We start from the raw sequence: 17,158 nt of genomic DNA on the forward strand, positions 1-17,158 counted from the left end.
TTTGGAGGATCTCCCTTGTCAACCATCTACCCCATCCGTCCAAGACAAATGACAGCAGTCTTGTTCCCAACTTCGCTTCATCATTCCTTCCTTTTCTTTCATTCCCAGAGGACCATGCTTCCTCACTACATGTGAGAGGGACTCTGTTGTTTGCCTGTCATCAGTAGCTTGGGCTGTTTAGAGGTCACTAACATGCCTCTGTTTAAACATGATGTACTCCGCCCCCTCTACCCATGTCTCACTGACCCATTAACCAGAGAGCGCAAACAAACAGCTTCAAACATGTCTGTGTGTTATAGATCCCTGTTGTTGGGATTGCTGTTACAATACTATACTTAAGTAGCTGAAAACTGTCTGCAGAGTTACACGTGAGGGTAACAGAGTCCAAATGAACTTAGAGAGAAGGTCAAGACATGGCTATCAATTGTATTGTATTCTATTGTAAATGTCCCTTTCATTCATTTTACTGATGCATTCTTATGTGAAACTTACCAACTCCAATGAAAGCAGCATTTGTTTGACTTGATATGTAAAAAGCTGTGCACCTTCAACACAACAGCATGATTAAGTTGTAAAGCATTTCTCTTGAATCTCTACAGAGATACATTTAAATTATCTTTGCACATGAAGTTCAATTTACCCCTCACTAGTAGTAGTACTTAGCTGGTGAAAACCATGTTAGTTGTAGTTGTCATCTGTTGCTCTGGAGGGAGCTTCCTTAAGTTTGAAAACTACACCTTGATGATGTCATCAGGGCTCTCATATTAAAAAATGGCCTCCTTCCAGGCTGACTGTCTGTTTTCTGACATTACATGGCCCAAGTGATTCATTTATCAAGTAACTGAGTAATAGATAAGGAACATAATCATTAATTGCAGCCTGATTATAGGAATTATCATATCCAATATTTTTAGGACTTGACCCTTACTAGAAACTAATGCTGTGTCTCAAATCAGATACTTCAGTCAGTGCACTCACATGTAGTATACTGTGTACATAATACACTCACATGTAGTACACTGCGTACACAGTATACTTACTGGCTTAGAGCATGAAGTCTGACAGGATAGTGTTGTGCTGTTGTGCAACCACCAAAAAATGACAATCGCAATATGTGACTGTGATTGCTTTGTTCAGTTCACTTCAAAATTATCGTTTTACTTTTCTCTGTGTGCCGCCTGGGTAATGCAACATGGAATTATGCCGCCATCAGCACCATCGGTATGTCCTCCTTTCTCTGCCACTATTTTCACTAATTTGAAAATACGTTGGTGGTCCTTCCCCTTCCACGATGTAAATTTGGAAGTTATTCTAGACGCTTAACTTTTTTGACATCATGCAAACATTGTGTTGTCATGTGGTCCCGTGTCACTGTTCCAGTGTCATTACTGGTAACATCAGACGAGAGCTGTGATGCACAAAACTATCATTAAGATTAAATGTCCTTATCTGACAATAACTAATTGTAATTAATGTTGATTGAATGAATAATATCAGATTACTGTTTCTTACTTCATGGGCTGACTTGCACATCGACTACCATGGCGACGGTCAAAGCTTGCAGGCATTTGGGTCAGCCCTGTTATGCACCAGTCTGATCTGATTTTCTCAGGAGATTGATACCAGTTTGGAAATCTGCACCAAACCAGGAAGCAGGGTGACAGAGCAGGGCCTGCTCAGGCATGCCAGTGTGTAACGTGAGCAATAATATGAGATGTTGGCCTGGTGAGTCCCTGCATTTGTGGAATGTGCGTGTGTGCCGATGTGCAACAAGGGAGGAAGGTTATGATTTTGGTATGAGTGAAAGGAGCTAGAGTTGCAGTAACTTTACACCCCTTGCTTTCTATTAGAGGCCACTATAAAAAGACGTTTCCAGCTAATTAATCAAAGATGAGATTTGTGAATAGAGCTAATGGTGTGCTTAGTAAACATCCCTTGGGGAGTCAATATAGACTCATCATTGTGTGGTTAAATGAGCATGTGAGTGTGCATCATGGATCAGAGTATTTGGCCAAATGACAAGGCACCACACACTTGGCAGTAATACTCCTAATCCACCTGTCACTACTGTGTCTCTGAGCTAAGGTGTGCGTTCTCATGAAGGTGCATAACCACAAATCGTGAGGAGTATTGACTGGAAAAACAGAAAAACAGATATGATAGAGGAAGACAGTGCAGATAGGTATGTGATCATCAGCCATGCTCTTTCTTCAGAAGGGGGGGTTGAAGGGAGGGGAGAAAGGAAGGGAGGGGAGCTTCATTGATGGTGTAAACGGAGGTAGAGAAGGTGTTGGAATTTGTTGACCTAGCTGAAATATAATATATATATATATATATATATATATATATATATATATATATATATATTTACCCTATCCTGCTTGGTCTCACTGTGTGTTTTAGACTTAGGAGTTACTTTTTCTCTACAGTGAGAAGTCAGAGTGGAAGTCAGTGGGACATGACCACTGCATTTATGTGTTTGTCTTTAGACCGTGGGTATGAGTTCCTGATTTTGTGTGTCAGTTTGTATACATTTGTTTAAGTGTGTGTTTACCACAAGTTGATCTGGTGCTCCCCGCCCTGATTACTCTTTTAAATAAGCACCGCTGTGTGTGTTTGCACTGTAAGGAGGAAGGGCAGCTCAGCCACGGTGTGCAGGAAGTGAAATGAGCTTCTGATAAGACAAGTGCAAAGACAAGGAGGCAAGTGCATACTGATTTATACTTGTGGTAGAGGGTAATCTCACCTTAAGTCAGTCAATTATCAGCATTTATCAGCTTTCTTATGTTGCCATTAATGTTTCCTGAGGTAATAGTGTTATTCGTAAGTACTGGTGTCAATCACAATAAATTACATACTTACAAAAGTCCTGACGGCTTGAAGGCACAATTTCTGAATACATCATGCGTGCATTTCTCTGTAGTCTTAGCATTTTGATACTTTCACAGTATTTACATAGCACCATTACCTACTTAGAATGAAACTAGACTAGGTCAAAACCTAGCATATGTCTGGACCGCCTAAGGTCAAATCCTGATTTTATAACTGCTATGTCATCTGACAAAATCAACAAATACATAAATTAAAGACAAAGACTGAGCTTTAATTTCAGCCATTTACATATAAAGTGATCACTCAAAGAGAAAGTTAGAGGACACAGACGATCTTTCTTTTTTTAAAGTTATTTTGCATTTATTACCGTAAGAGTGAGAGAGTTAAGGGAAAATTGGCAGGAGGCCACAGGCCGGACTCAAAATACTTTTTGTTGTTTCTCACACTGAGGACAGCCTCTGGCTAGGATCAATAGTTTAGCCTTTATTTACTTCCAACTGCAGAATGTAACACACTTATTTGAGGCAGAACCATATCCTTCTGTTTTACATGTAGAATTGGTCATTACTTCTCTCTCTCTCTGCCTCTATCATGCTCTCTGCTTGGTGTGTTTTATGTTTAGTTATTCCTCTGCCTGCTTCTGTCATAATGATACATGTAATGAAAGTAATTTGCTGTAAAGGAGGGGAGGCTCAGTGTACCGAAGCGTTCCTCTGCTTCCCTGCAGTTACCAGGCAGCTGGGAAACTGGAGCGACTTGGTAGCCTGCCCATAACGAGGTGTAGCCCTAAGCCCCTTGTCGGCATCTGTACATGGTTCAATCATGTACCAGGTTTATATAATATAAGATGTTTGCACCGGAAATTCCAGCTTAGTGATGAGGCATTCAGCTGACCAGTGGTGGAAATATAATCAGTCAGTCAGTCAGGACATTCCAGATTGTAGGGTTGGCCCCGCTGTTGCAGTTCAGCCAAAAAGACATCTCACTTTATACAATATGTGACCTTTAATCAATTAATCATTGTAGCTCTAGTAATATGTTATGTCATAATTTATTAATAGGAAGTGGTGTCAAACTCGTGAACTGAACGGGAATGTATGGCTATTCTGCCACACATTCTGCTACACCTGCTGCCTGGTATTTCCCAGGAAAAGTCCTCTTGTGAACAGGAAGGATGCATTTAATATTTTTTTGGCAGCATCTGCAAGAGTTTGTTTGGATTAAGGAGAAAAAGACAAAGTAGAAGTGTGCATTGCATACACTGGTAGAACTTGTTTAACAGAAAAAAACAGTACTGTTTATATAGTTCATGTCTGATATATGTCTATATTGATTGTTTGAGTCCTGATGATCATTGGTGATACTTTTCATGTACAACAACATCAGCAAGATTAAAGATAAGAATCACTGTTCTATTTCCTGCAACTGCCATTGGTAATGGAAATAAGAGAGTCATGAAGATCATGTGAGTACATGTAAAGGTTCTTGCTTTCTGCTCTCCCAATTCTATTCCTGCCTCCAGACAGAGGGGGTGGAGTCCACCTCATTAGCCTAAGGAGCGGAGGGATGCTCAGATTAGTGTTTTTTTGCTTCGCTCACATACAGAAGAACCATGCACACATACCAGTAGAGTTACTCTTACACCAGACTCCAGACTCCTACTATCTTCTTTCAGTGCGCCTCACAGCTTGTGTATTTCAGAGACCTCGTTTAGGGATTTTACTGCTTGTACACATGTAAGTAAACTTTTGTCCTGTTTGAACAGATCAGTGTGCCTGCAATGTGTAGACATGAGGTTTGGTGTGTGTAATTGAAAAATTTGAGAGTGATGTTTTAAGACAATATCTTTGTAGGTATATCTTTAATGATCTTTTGTTTCCTATTATTGCCTTTTTTATGTGAAGACATTCAATAATTTGTTGCTGGTTATATTTGATGATTGAAATACGGACTACAGTTTCAGAGTGTTATCGTGCCATCAGATTATTTCACAGACTGAGTTAGTAAAGACTGAAGATCTAACATAGTCTGATGAACCATCTATGGTTTCATTTGTGTCTTTAAGCCTGTGTGTATGGGAGAGAGAAAGAGAGACGTGTCAAGGGCATAGGCTGTCAGATAAAACAGAGACTCACCTGTTCATAACCACTTTTTAAATTTTCAGCACCTCTTGCTGTCAGTGGAGAAATAATCAGGGATTAAAAGCGTTAATGGTTGAAGAATGAATCCTGTGTGTGACTGTGTTTGTACTTGAGTGTATGTGTGTGAGTAAAATTATTTTCTGTATCCAAGCCAACAGTGAGGCTTAGCCATTGAGGTGACTCCACAGTGACCACTCTCCCTCCCCACGTGTGTGTGTGTGTGTGTGTGTGTGTGTGTGTGTGTGTGTGTGTGTGTGTGTGCGTGCGTGCATGCGTGTGGTGGCTCTGTAGCAGAGGACAGCTGTATGTGATTTAGTCCATGCCTGCATGTCTCTAGAATGTGTTCATCACCACATCTTTTAACTCATAACAGATTTGCTGCAGCTGAGTGAGATGAGAGGAGTCTCCTCCAACACTTTTAAACATGCACTGACTTTTCCCAAAACCTGATCTGCAGAGCATTATGGGGAGTATCATAAGTTTCCATCGTCACCAGAAATTCTTATCTTACAATTCTTATAATTCTTATAACATCTGATAATTATTATGCCTCAATGCCAGCGACAGCCAGGGCCAGAGGCATATTATTTTTGGGTTGTCCATCTGTTTGTATGTCCCATTCTCATGGACACTATATCTCAATAACACCTTGACAGAACTTCTTCAAATTTGGTACAAATCTCCACTTAGACTCAAGGATGAGCTAATTAGAATTTTGGTGGTCAAAGGTCAAGGTCATGGTGACTTCACAAAACATGGGTTTGGTCTTGTTAACAATATATCTCAGGAATACCTTGAAGGAACTCCTTCAAATTTGGCACAAATGTCCACTTGGACTCAAGGACAAATTGATTAGATTTTGGTGGTCAAAGGTTAAGGCAATTTTGTTGTTCCTGTTGCAAATGCATTTAATCCTTTTATTTCTATTTGGCTGACATGATATGTTTGCCTTTGGTGCTGGGCTTAGTTTTCCTGATGGAAGACTCGTCCACCTGCTCACCACTGATTACCTACTCGGTCAGGACTGTCCTCATGGCATAAACACACACAGAGAAAATTAGGATGCTGACATTCATGGATGCACAGCTCCACAGAGGTGGTGGAGGTGGAAGTAATAGTTGGAGAGAGTAGGGGAGTAGCATACAAGGATACAGCTAGATGCTATAATAACTGTCTGCTTATGGTTCAGTTATTGTTTTTGCAGTTGACTAGACCCTAGTGCATATCACAGTTTCATAACCCTCTAGTCCAAACCATAGACTGTATATAAAAATGGATGTCGACGCTGGCTCCGGAAAATGAAGCCAATGCGGAAGTGCCTTAAACCTGCATTCTATTGAATGACCATCAGGCGGCGACACCACTGGTTGCAAAAAGAAGTCCGATTGTATGGAAGTCTATGAGAAAATGACCCTACTTCTCACTTGGTTTGTGACCCCAGTAAACGTTTTCATAACAAGTTTATGGTCTCAATCGCTAGTTTCAAGTCTTCTTCAATACAACATGATGTTCATTTTTAAAATTATAGTCCCATTTAATTTAAAATAGACGATAAAGTAGGGTATGCATTGGGGCGTGGCTAACGTATGATTGACACATGTCACTTGTCAATCAAGAGCAGTCCCTTCTCACAGAACCAACGATGTTGAATTAGCCATGAACTGGTTTTTGGGTGTAGTGTTTTCATCCTGGAGTTTTCTACATACAGTTACACAGACCTTCCATTGTGTTTTCAGGTTGTGAAAATTAGTTTTAACTTTTTGTTCGCCTAAAATGTCAGCGTTGTTCAGCGTCTGGTTGAACCAAAAGACACTCTAACGGTGCGTTCACACCAAACGCGATGGACGCGATGAACGCCACAAGTTTCCATTCAAAGTCAATGTAAATGGCGCGATGACACGCGATGCTGCGTTGAGCGACGCGATTCGGGCGATAGGAGCGATGAAGCGTCCATCGCGTCATCGCTTGAAGTTGAAAAATTTGAACTTTTCAAGCGACATCGCGTGACGCTGTGCCGCGACATCCAATCAGCGTTGATGTCCAAAACACGCCACCGACGTAGTTACGTCAGACGCACATTTCAAAAAATGGAGGACAAAATTAGTGTGGCTGTCTGTGGATACCATGGATGTATTATAAGACCTTATTCTTATAATACATCCATGGTGGATACACGGAGCTATACGACACAACGTCCCACTTTTACCGGGACAGAAACAAAAAAGATAATGCCTGGAAGAAGGTTAGCAAGGAGGTACAGCTGGATTGTGGACGTCTTAATTAAATCAGACGTCCACAACAGATAAAGCGCAGCTACGGTTGTTAACTCAGCCATGGTTGACGGGAGAAAGAAATAAAACAGCGGGATGTGAAGAAAATAGTGGGAGGTGGATTGCGTCATCGCGCGATGAAGCGATGATCACAAATGTGACACAAATGTGTCGAGCGACGCGATACTCGCGTTACGGGCGATGACATCGCGTCCATCGTGTTTGGTGTGAACGCGCGGTAAGGAATCGGCCGTTCAGATTATATGGTAAGTACATTTTATTTTTATCTTAAGCGTGTTTTCGCTAGCCAAAATTAGCATCCCAATCTCCAATTGATATTGTAGTGTAGATAAATTACAAATGCACCTTGCTAACCCAGCTGGCTAGCTAGCGCTAGCTGATTACCAAGCGTTTTCTATGCTAACAGGACCTGGCTCTGCCAGGAAGGTGACCTGTGTTTACTCTAGAGGTGTTAATACATGTTTGAATATAATGTTAAAAGCCCAAATAAAATGTGCATATAACTAATGTTAAGGTACCGATGTTATTATTGTGTTTCTGGAACACGGGATCCAGTCGAAGTGTTAGTGTTAAGTGCCTTGAGATAATGTATATTATGATTTGGCGCTATACAAATAAAATTGAATTGAATTGAATTGAATTGGTTGAACCCTTCTTTCAAGCTTTTTATTGACTTAAAAACTGAAGCAGGAGTGTCCCACTGTGGTGACGGTCAGGGGTTTATGTTGCACACACATAACCTGGGTATGAACCTACTTGTCATGAGGATGGACTATTATTCAACCAGAAGACACTAGGAAGATGCTTATCCAAGTCAATTAACCCAGAAGTGTTCAAGCATTGATCAGACTGTAGATATGTTATGGAAACATACTTTAGTACTTCCTTCCTTACTTTATGCCCTTTCTCTTTAATATCCACTGTTCCACACTTCCTCACTCCAGCAATATTGCAAAGAAAACATGATCACATTGCAGTCTCTGGGCACTTCACATCTTGTCTTGACTTGACATGATGTTTTCCGTCTAAGTAAAGACGTAATGACAACAACTGGGAAAATTTCTAAACCATGTTAGCAGCTTGGCGCTACGAGCTGCTTCTCAAGTCCAACACTTTGGCCCAGACTGAAATATCTTAACTATGGGATGGATTGCCATGAAAATTTGAACAGAGATTGATGGTTCCCAGAGGATGAATTGTATTAAGTAGGGTTGCTACAGTAGTAGAGTAGCAGAGTTTTGTACTGTGACAAGTAGATTTGGCTGGAAAGACAATGGCAGAGGATTTGGTGTCAAAGCGTAAAACCGCCTGTTTGGCAATATTTCAGGTTAAACCCAACACCAAAAGGCAACTTGATAAGATGTATTAATCTGCAAACTAGGTCTGCTGAGGGTGGCTGCATTTGAAGGTAACACTTGTAATCTACATATACTGACACATCTTGTAAAATGTTACCTGATGGGAAAATTTCCACCCCGCGGCATTCTTAGTATTAACTTTGCTGATCATGGTTAAGCTCTTCTGTATTTGACCCTGACCTTTGATCTCTGTAGAAAGAAACTAGATATAAACAGTATATCTGTGTGTATCAGATATTTTCATGACAAAGGTAGTAAGTGTAACTTAACTTGGGATTGTTTTGTCAAACTACTAATTCATAGGTAAACAAACATTGATGCTTATTTTCTGTTTGCTGTTATTTTTATGTATTAAAGGTATAATATATAAAAATAGAAACTCTTTATATGAATAAAAACATTTACTTTTATAATCATTCTCAAAAGACTTGAGTTTTTCGTCCCAATTGTTATCAGGGCCATGTTTCTCCATCTTTAAAAAAGGTTGATACTACAGGTAGGACTTGAGAGGCTTTACTGAAGTCTGTACTTAGGAGTATTATTTGTTTTGTTTTTTTTCTAGTGTTGTCATCTTTCTTAAGCAGTGGTTCAATGCCACAGCTAACCTCACTATGTAGCAGTGGCAGCTGGAGCATTGTATACTGATTTCATGGCGAAGAAATGGATCCAAGTGCCCAGAATTAGATGCCAACTGTAAAACAGGGTAGTCTGCTGGTCACAGACACAGTCAGAAACAAACACTCCAACTGAGCATACTTGCCACAAAGTACGCCCTCCTCTTTCTCTTTCTCCACAGGGTGAAAGTGAGTGTGTATGATACAGAAACGTTCCTCAAAGATGTGAATATTATTTTCTCGCATCTTACGGCACATTGCCCATGAGTAAGATACTGTATCCCTTCCAGCAGTTGGAAGATTGTTGATAGGCTCAACCATACTTCTGAGAGGAGCTCAGTGAAACCATCTTAACTACATTTCTTCTTTTTCAGATTTTCACACTGGACATGAGGGGATTTCTGGTGACATCTCTTTAGGTGGGGTCTCTCCTGTTTTTCATACAGTCTGGGGTCAATGTCCATTGGGACCAAGGCCACTGAGATATGACAAGCCAGCTGGCATCACAGATCACAAACAAACACGCACTCACACACATAAAGGCACCTTGTTCCGCTCATGTAGTGCTTGCTGCATCTTCCTGTTTTTTATCACGTTTTAGAACATTTTCTAGGACAAAAAGTATAAAAAAGATGAGATAAGACCTGTGTTTCTCCTTCCTCTTCCTTCTCCCCTGGAAGCTCACTTCCTCGTGTGCTAATGTTTGCTGTTTATTACTGTCACATTACTTGTCACTTAGTTACTAAGTGTTAGAAAATATTGGGCTCTTCCTACCTATAATTAGTGTTGTGCAGGCTGGTTAGTAGATGACCATAGCCAGTCAGTTGTGGTAAAGTGCTAGTCATCTCCTCCTTTCAGCTGGAGCTTCCCCCACCACCCCACTCTGGATAAAAACATACACATTTTTTTTCTCTTATATCCAATATAACTCAGTCATGATGAAACACAATCTTTCTCACACACAGCAAACATCATGAGCTATATCATTATCCAGTAATATGGTGGTTGGAAAGCCAAAAGTAAAAGCAGTCAGATTCATAACAACACTGCGGTTTGCATAGTTTTGTGTCACTGTGGTCAGTGCCTTTTGCTTCTGGAGACATAATTTTTTTGTGTAACTGCAGAACAGAATATGAATGGAAAATGAAAGATGAAAAGTTAGAAAAACAAGATGAACAGGCTGAGGGATGTCTTTGTTTTAGTGTTTTAGTTATTGCTCACACCCACGCACACACACACACACATGCTTGATCAATTCACACCTTGTTCTATAACAGCCCGGGGTTTAACAGTGCTGTTCACACACATGTTAGCTCTACAGCAGATGCTGCTTTTAGCTCTGACCCTGTACAATGAAGAAATAAATGACAATAGTTGCTATTTTGAGGATCGGGAACTATCTAGGCCAACAATATTTGCATATAGGTGGCTCTTCTCAATGCCGAGTTTTAAGGAAGGTAACTAGGTTTTCATTTACAGACTGGTCTCCATGGGGTGTGAATTCATTTGGCAGGTTTTGAATTTTGTAAGTCCTTTGTTCCAGATAATTGGATCCTTGCACTGATACAAATAATTATTAGTAGTTCAAACTCTCTAACTTTCTCCATCTACCACAGTTTCCATACATCATGTATGATGGCTGGTATGATTAAGTGTTTAGGCCATTAAGGTAACAAAGAGACCGAATAATGGCTGGATCATGGGTTCTAGTTATCTGCTCAAATGGGTTTACATGGGTGTGTGACATGGAGTGTGTGTTTGCATACACACAACTCTTGCACCTTGTGTTTTAAAGAGTTGAACTGAGGAGACAACCAATGATTCCTTGAATAACTGCTTCCCCTTTGTGTTTATGTGATTTTTAGTGAAGTGTGTGTAATTTGAGTATCTTATATGGGAAGGATTACCTAGACGTTCTTTATCATAAAAAATGTAAACACAATTTGCTTAAAGTAAGATTCTGAGATTCTAAGAGTCTACAGCCTTTAGCCATCAGTTTTTAGACACTGTAATCATTGCACTACAAGCACCAACTAAAAAGGTTAAACTACAAATTAAAGCAGAATTAGACTGAGGAATAACATCACAATCCTCTATTGTTCACTTTGTCTCCACTGAGATGAAGACAAAGACCTACAGACGAGGAACAGTTGTGTAGGCTTTAAGTCTTTTTCAGGGTTTTAGTAGCACCCCACTAAGCTTGATGCAATCCAATGTAAAAAATTGCAGCTGTTTTGTCCGTTTTCCCCCCTTATCCTCCCTCTTCTTCCTTTCAAAGATTTTTCATTTGAATGAAAACTCTGCCTCAGTGGTTTGTTGTGCTCTGAGGGGGGAGGGATCCAATTGGTCAGAATCCTTTTCGAGGTAGACCAATGCCAGCATGCCTCCCGCCTACTGCCCCACCCCCCATGCCCCGCTAAGGCTCCTGGCCTGACATGTGATTGGCTGGCTGGGAGGAGCTAGACATGGTATTAAAGCCTGTCCTGTCTGCTCCATTTCAGTGTTGAGGAGAGTCCCTGTCAGCCTGAGAAGCGTGTGGGTGTGAGCCTGTGTGTGTGTTTGTGTATCGTGTGTGTGGATGTTTTGGTAAATGAGAGAGCGACAGACAACAGAGAGTTTTACCATTCTCTGACTTGGACTTCCATTTGTTTTTAACCCTCTTCAGGACTGTTGGGCTCTCCAGCTGACTGGCTTTTGTGTGTGGTCACAGCTGGACAGGAGGACGGGGCTAAACAGACCAGTTGGACAGAGACTGTGAAGGGGATCATAAAGCCTGTTGTATTACTGGTATCTTTGCTGGCTGATCTACCAGACCTACATTTTTGGATAGAAAGCTCCCATTAGCTGCACTGTGGCTGACTGGTGACCCTGATCTGCAGCCTAACTCCATTCTGGGCCACTGCTGTGCCATTAGAGGTGGTCCGACTGGGCCTGATGTGGAATTTGACCTCACCTGACCCTGTCCCACAAGTAGTCTTTCACTAAGCTGGGACTGGGAAAAAGGAAGGATAAAAGAGCAAGAGGGGCATCGGAGAAGAAAGGAGGAAGAAAGGGAGAGAAGTAACAGCAACACAGCCACTGGTAAGGAAGTTAAAGGGGGCTCTGAGAGTGAGGGTGCTGGGAAGGCTGGGAAGAGGGGGAGGATAGTGGGAAGAAAAGAAAGAGTACAAAAGAGCTATTTTCTTAAGCTTAGAGAGGACATGTGGGAGCTTGAAAAGGATGTTCGTCGACTCTCACCCACCTCTCCTGTCAGCTCAGTTTACCCTACACCTCCTCATGTTCCCAACATAAAGCTATAAAACACTTCCTCACATTTAGCACAAGAAATACAGTGAAATAAATCAGTCTATTGTTGTTTCTGTCAGCTATCGCTCTTTGTCTTTTCTTACTTATGCACAAAATTCTGTTTCTAAAACCTTTTGACTGAGAATCTCTCTTTATCTCTGTCAGCTTCTCCAGTATGCCAGTGGAGACCCTGCGGCTGTCAGACTGCCGCCTGGCCGGAGTTCCCTTTACCTCTGCCATGCCCTTCAGGATACTTAACAAGGGCCCTGATTACTTCCGCCGTCAGGCTGAGCCTGGGGCCCGTAAACTGAGTGCAGTAGAGCGTTTGGAGGCTGACAAGGCCAAGTATGTTAAGAGCCAGCAGGTGGCCCTCACCCGTCAGGCCCCCATCAAACCACCAGTCATCTGCAAGCCCCTAGTCCCTCCAGGGATGATGATCCAGTGCCAGATCAGCACTCCTCCAGCCCGCAAAGTTCCTCGCTGCCCAGCCCATGTGAAGAATGGAGGAGGGAGAGAGGGACCAGGAGGGAGGAGAGGACCTGCTCTTGACTTGGATATTCTGAATAATCTAATCAATGATGTATGTGATGGACCGCTGCCATGTTCCCAGTCCTCTTCCTCCACCTCCCCCTCCTCATCGTCTCCTTCATCGGGAGCTAAGAGCATTGGCAGTAGCCTGTCAGCAGAACATGACAGGAGCAAGCGACTCCTCAACAACCACAAACCTTTGAATCCTGGCACCACCAACTCTTTAGCCACATCTTCCTCAACTTCCTCTCCACTCAATAACAACCTCCAACGTCTACTCCCTATCCCAGCACAAGCAATGTGCATTGGGGTTCCAGCGCCATATAGCTCCCCAAACTCAGTGACGGTGCGCAGGGTGGATGTTCGACCTCAGACAGAGATAAGGAAGCCCCAGAAGGCCCAGCTGCAGCCCCAACTCAGGACCAGACAGACTCCCCAAGGCCAAGTTGCACACCCCAAGGTTCAGCCTCCCCTACCCCCTCACAACCAATCCCAAACTCAGCTCAATACCCCCTCCCAAATACTGCCCTCCCCTCCAGCCTACCTGCCACCCAGTCCCATGCTGGTCCGAGTGGGCATGATCCCACCAGCCTCTCCCGCTTTCACCCGCATATCAAATGCCAGTTCCAAGGGGTCTGCCCGTAAGCACCAATCCTTGCACCGCTCCAAATCGGATCTGAGTGACCGCTACTCCCGTGCAACAGCTGACCTGGAGCGATTCTTCAACTACTGCGGACTGGACCCAGAGGAGGTGGAGGGCATGGGAGGAGTGGAGCACTTCACGAGAGCCAACTCAGACATTGTGTCTGTCTCCAAGCTCCGCAGTGTCAGCACACCCAGCTCTGAGTGTGGTGATGAGGCTGACCAGGTGAGGGAGGATGAGGACGACGAGGACCGGCCCACCAGAGCCAATGAACGGGTCCCTTATGGCATCTCTGTCATCGAGAGGAATGCACGAGTCATCAAGTGGCTATATAGCATCCGTCAGGCGCGAGATGCTTACAACGCTGTCTCTAATGTATAAATGAACAAGGGCTTTAAAAGACTTAAGAGAAAGAACAGGGAAGCAGTCTGCGTGTCTGAAGAGGGGTTTCCCATCTATTGATCTTCTGCTGCCTTAGATCACGTTTATGGACAATCCAATAGCTGTTTTTTTCAGTTTCGTATGAAACTTTGTTTTGGAAAATTCTTATCTCGGCTGCAAGTCAGGACTGCCTCCCTGTATGACTAGATGGATGAGACATTTCCCCTTTTCCTTCACATAATCTTGTATAACAACATTAATATACAAAAGCAATAATAGACTGCTATAAATGATGGTGGTGAGGATGAACCCAGATGATGTTTGCGATTGTGGTTCCTCATCTAAGGCCCTGTTTGGACCTGGTATTAACTTGTGTCTTCAGTGATGCGATCACAAGTGGTCAGCTCTAAGTACGTCTGTGCACACCTGGCAAAAAAATACGGCTGCACATGCATGACTTGTGATCAGATCGAAATTCCCCGCTTTATATGCAAATAAACAGGTATGCATTATTGTTTTTAGCCAATCTGACAAACGGGTCTGGTGTCCATGCACCTTTGTGTGTGTGTGTGTGTGTGTGTGTGTGTGTGTGAGTGAGAGAGAGAGAGAGAGAGAGAGAGAGAGAGAGAGCACTATGGAGGGGTTGAGCGAATCAATGTGCTGTGCACACAGCTCCACAGTGAAATAAGGGTTTAGCCATTAGAAATGGTAAAATATTTTTGCTTCATTGTGAAACTGTGATGGGACTACTGGGATTGTGGCAGAGGAAGTGAACAGAGTAGGCGGTCTTTCAATGTGGCCAGGACGCATTTGCGTTCACACTGCAAAGAGAATGTGGCCACATGTAGCCAAGACCACCTCCAAATGTGATGATGATGAGTGATAGGATCTCATATGTGTCTTGAATGCATCTTTGGTGCGTTCACACCTGTACTTTGAGCTGACCACTTGACCACTCAGGATGGATGTTAACATCCATCCTGAGTGATCTGATCACCAGGCCTGAGCAAGGATTAAATGTACTTAGTGTGTGTGTGTGTGTGTGTGTGTGTGTGTGTGTGTGTGTAAATTCCTTACACACTGCTAGAGGGCTACATTGTTGTGACTGCAAGCCAGGAAGAGCATTACATTGATACTGTGAAACTTCACAAAAAATTTGTATTTTCAAAAAATATTTTGGCTGTAAGACTGTTATATGTTTTGTCAGCATGTGACTGAAATGTTTGTATACATCTATTTTATGGTATGTCATCTCAACAAAGCACACATATTACTCACACAAGTAATTCTTATACACTTCACAGCACAGATGTACATTCAGGTCAGTTACAGTAAATACGATAGCAGCTGCAGTTAGTGGTGTCTGTATATGTGAAACATGGTTTGATATCTTGGATTATGCTGTGCAGTCAGAGAAATCTGTTTACTACATATGGCTTTGCACGGATGAGTCATATGATAAGGGATGATTTTAGAACGACTGTTGAAGTAAATGTAGCACGAAGAGTTATTAGAAAATCAAAGGATGGGTGGAAGGACGACTGACAGGAGTATATATCATGGATAAAAAATTATATATCTATGGTGTTTAAATATGTCTGTGGTTCTGAAAGTGTCTCAGGAAGATGTACTTGGCATACTATGGAAAATTGACCAATATTTATTTGGAAAATGTAATTTAATGTATTTTTAATATTGGACGAGTTTGTACACAATTCAATCTCTGCTTTTTAGGTGCAATCTGATTGCATCTACTACAACTACAGTATATGTAGGATCATATTTAAGCACATGCAGACACAGGCACCAATCCCAAGGGACAATGTTGTAAACAGAATAATGCTACATCTGCCCTGCTGTTCTGTGGTGGGGTGGGAGTGGGGGGACTTGTGTATTTATTTGACTTCCTGTTTGTCACAGTGGGAGTGAAAGAGGAGGTCTGTGTCCCCCTGTACGAGTTCAAACCTGTATCCGTCACAGGTAGTTGAAGAGCAGTGGCAGTCAGATCAGAGGTCTGGAGAACATGACAGCAGTGACTGTGCACAAAGTGTGCTGCTGAATCTGGCACTGGATGCCCAAAGAGTCTACAAGCGAAGATGCAAAATGCTTTAAATGGTGTATTCTGAACAGTTAATAAAAAATGTTCAAGTTATGTTCCTGTTCACTGTTTTTATTTTCTGGTCTTTGAAGTCAACTGTTAACATGATGACAGAACCTCCTGGTTCCAGCATATGGCTGCAAACAGCCACCTCTCCGATTTCAGTGTTTTGGGAGTGTATGAGGTGCTGCTGCTGGTCTTAATGATGTGAAATCTGGTGTGGGTACAGTTCAGCACAGACAGCTGTTTGGCTCGTCAAATCTAATTTCAGCATCGATAACTGACACAGTATTTTCACTGAGCTTCCCTGGATGGTTTTTGTTTACTTTGATTGTGTTCGACTGCTGCATTATTTACACTGCAAAATGTGAACATGCACACAATCTCTCACTCCAGTCCCACACTCTTTCATTAAGGCTCTGCTATGAAAACTGCACAAGTTGTGTTAGTGTGTGCTGCAGACTGCAGTCTGGTGGGCTGTTGTGATGACCCTACCCTCCACCTCCTTAATACCACAGCCTGTTTCAGAGCTTTGGACCCTTTTTAAGAGAGCAACTACTCTCTCAACACTGTTGGAGGGCATGGAGGGTAAGATGAATGGGTGTGAAAGGGGCACTCTTCTCCTGTTGGTTTGAAAGGTCAATGAGTTTGTGGCTCAAATACAGATAAGTGATACAAGCGGCATAGGTTTGATGTCGGAGAAGTTGATATTGCTAGAGGAGTGTATATTATTCTTCGAAGCCACTTTTTTAAAAACATACAGATGGTTTCTTTAAAGAAATAATCCAGCTATTTACTTGATAAAATAAAGAGAAAGAGTGATCTAAATTGAAGCAGCAAAGGCAGATATATTCAAATACACTGGATCCTCCATTTGTCATAATACAAATTGTTTGATTGAATCCTAAACTAGCCCTGGGTGTCTGACCAGTTTGGGATCAAATTCAGTTTCTATGTAAGCTTGGTTTCTCTGCACAGACTTGCTCC

At 42.2% G+C, this 17,158-nt stretch overlaps 1 protein-coding gene and 1 long non-coding RNA gene across 4 annotated transcripts in view; both read left to right on the top strand.

Moving 5' to 3' along the window:
* The window catches only part of LOC139620284 (uncharacterized), a 266,597-nt gene that overhangs the window by 82,930 nt on the left and 166,509 nt on the right, over positions 1-17,158 (top strand). The window lies entirely within an intron of this gene.
* LOC139620262 (protein FAM110A) lies at positions 4,380-16,225 on the top strand. Of its 3 annotated transcripts, XM_071475611.1 has the most exons (4): positions 4,380-4,568; positions 9,611-9,655; positions 11,902-12,317; positions 12,687-16,225. In XM_071475611.1, exon 4 carries the CDS (start codon positions 12,697-12,699, stop codon positions 14,071-14,073), a length of 1,377 nt encoding a protein of 458 aa, XP_071331712.1. In that variant the 5' UTR covers positions 4,380-4,568; positions 9,611-9,655; positions 11,902-12,317; positions 12,687-12,696; the 3' UTR covers positions 14,074-16,225. The 3 variants fall into 3 exon arrangements, with proteins under 3 accessions (XP_071331712.1, XP_071331713.1, XP_071331710.1); XM_071475612.1 differs by lacking the exon at positions 9,611-9,655; XM_071475609.1 differs by lacking the exons at positions 4,380-4,568; positions 9,611-9,655 and having other exon boundaries at positions 9,679-12,317.

This window comes from Trachinotus anak, unplaced genomic scaffold, assembly GCF_046630095.1.
Source record: "Trachinotus anak isolate AG129_WGS33_773 ecotype Australia unplaced genomic scaffold, CSIRO_AGI_Tana_v1 ptg000004l, whole genome shotgun sequence".
In the NCBI taxonomy this organism is placed as follows: Eukaryota; Metazoa; Chordata; class Actinopteri; order Carangiformes; family Carangidae; genus Trachinotus; species Trachinotus anak.

Bases quoted from the DNA above. Each gene is read 5' to 3' on its own strand.
- LOC139620262 (XM_071475611.1), top strand. From the start codon at position 12,697: ATGCCAGTGGAGACCCTGCGGCTGTCAGACTGCCGCCTGGCCGGAGTT.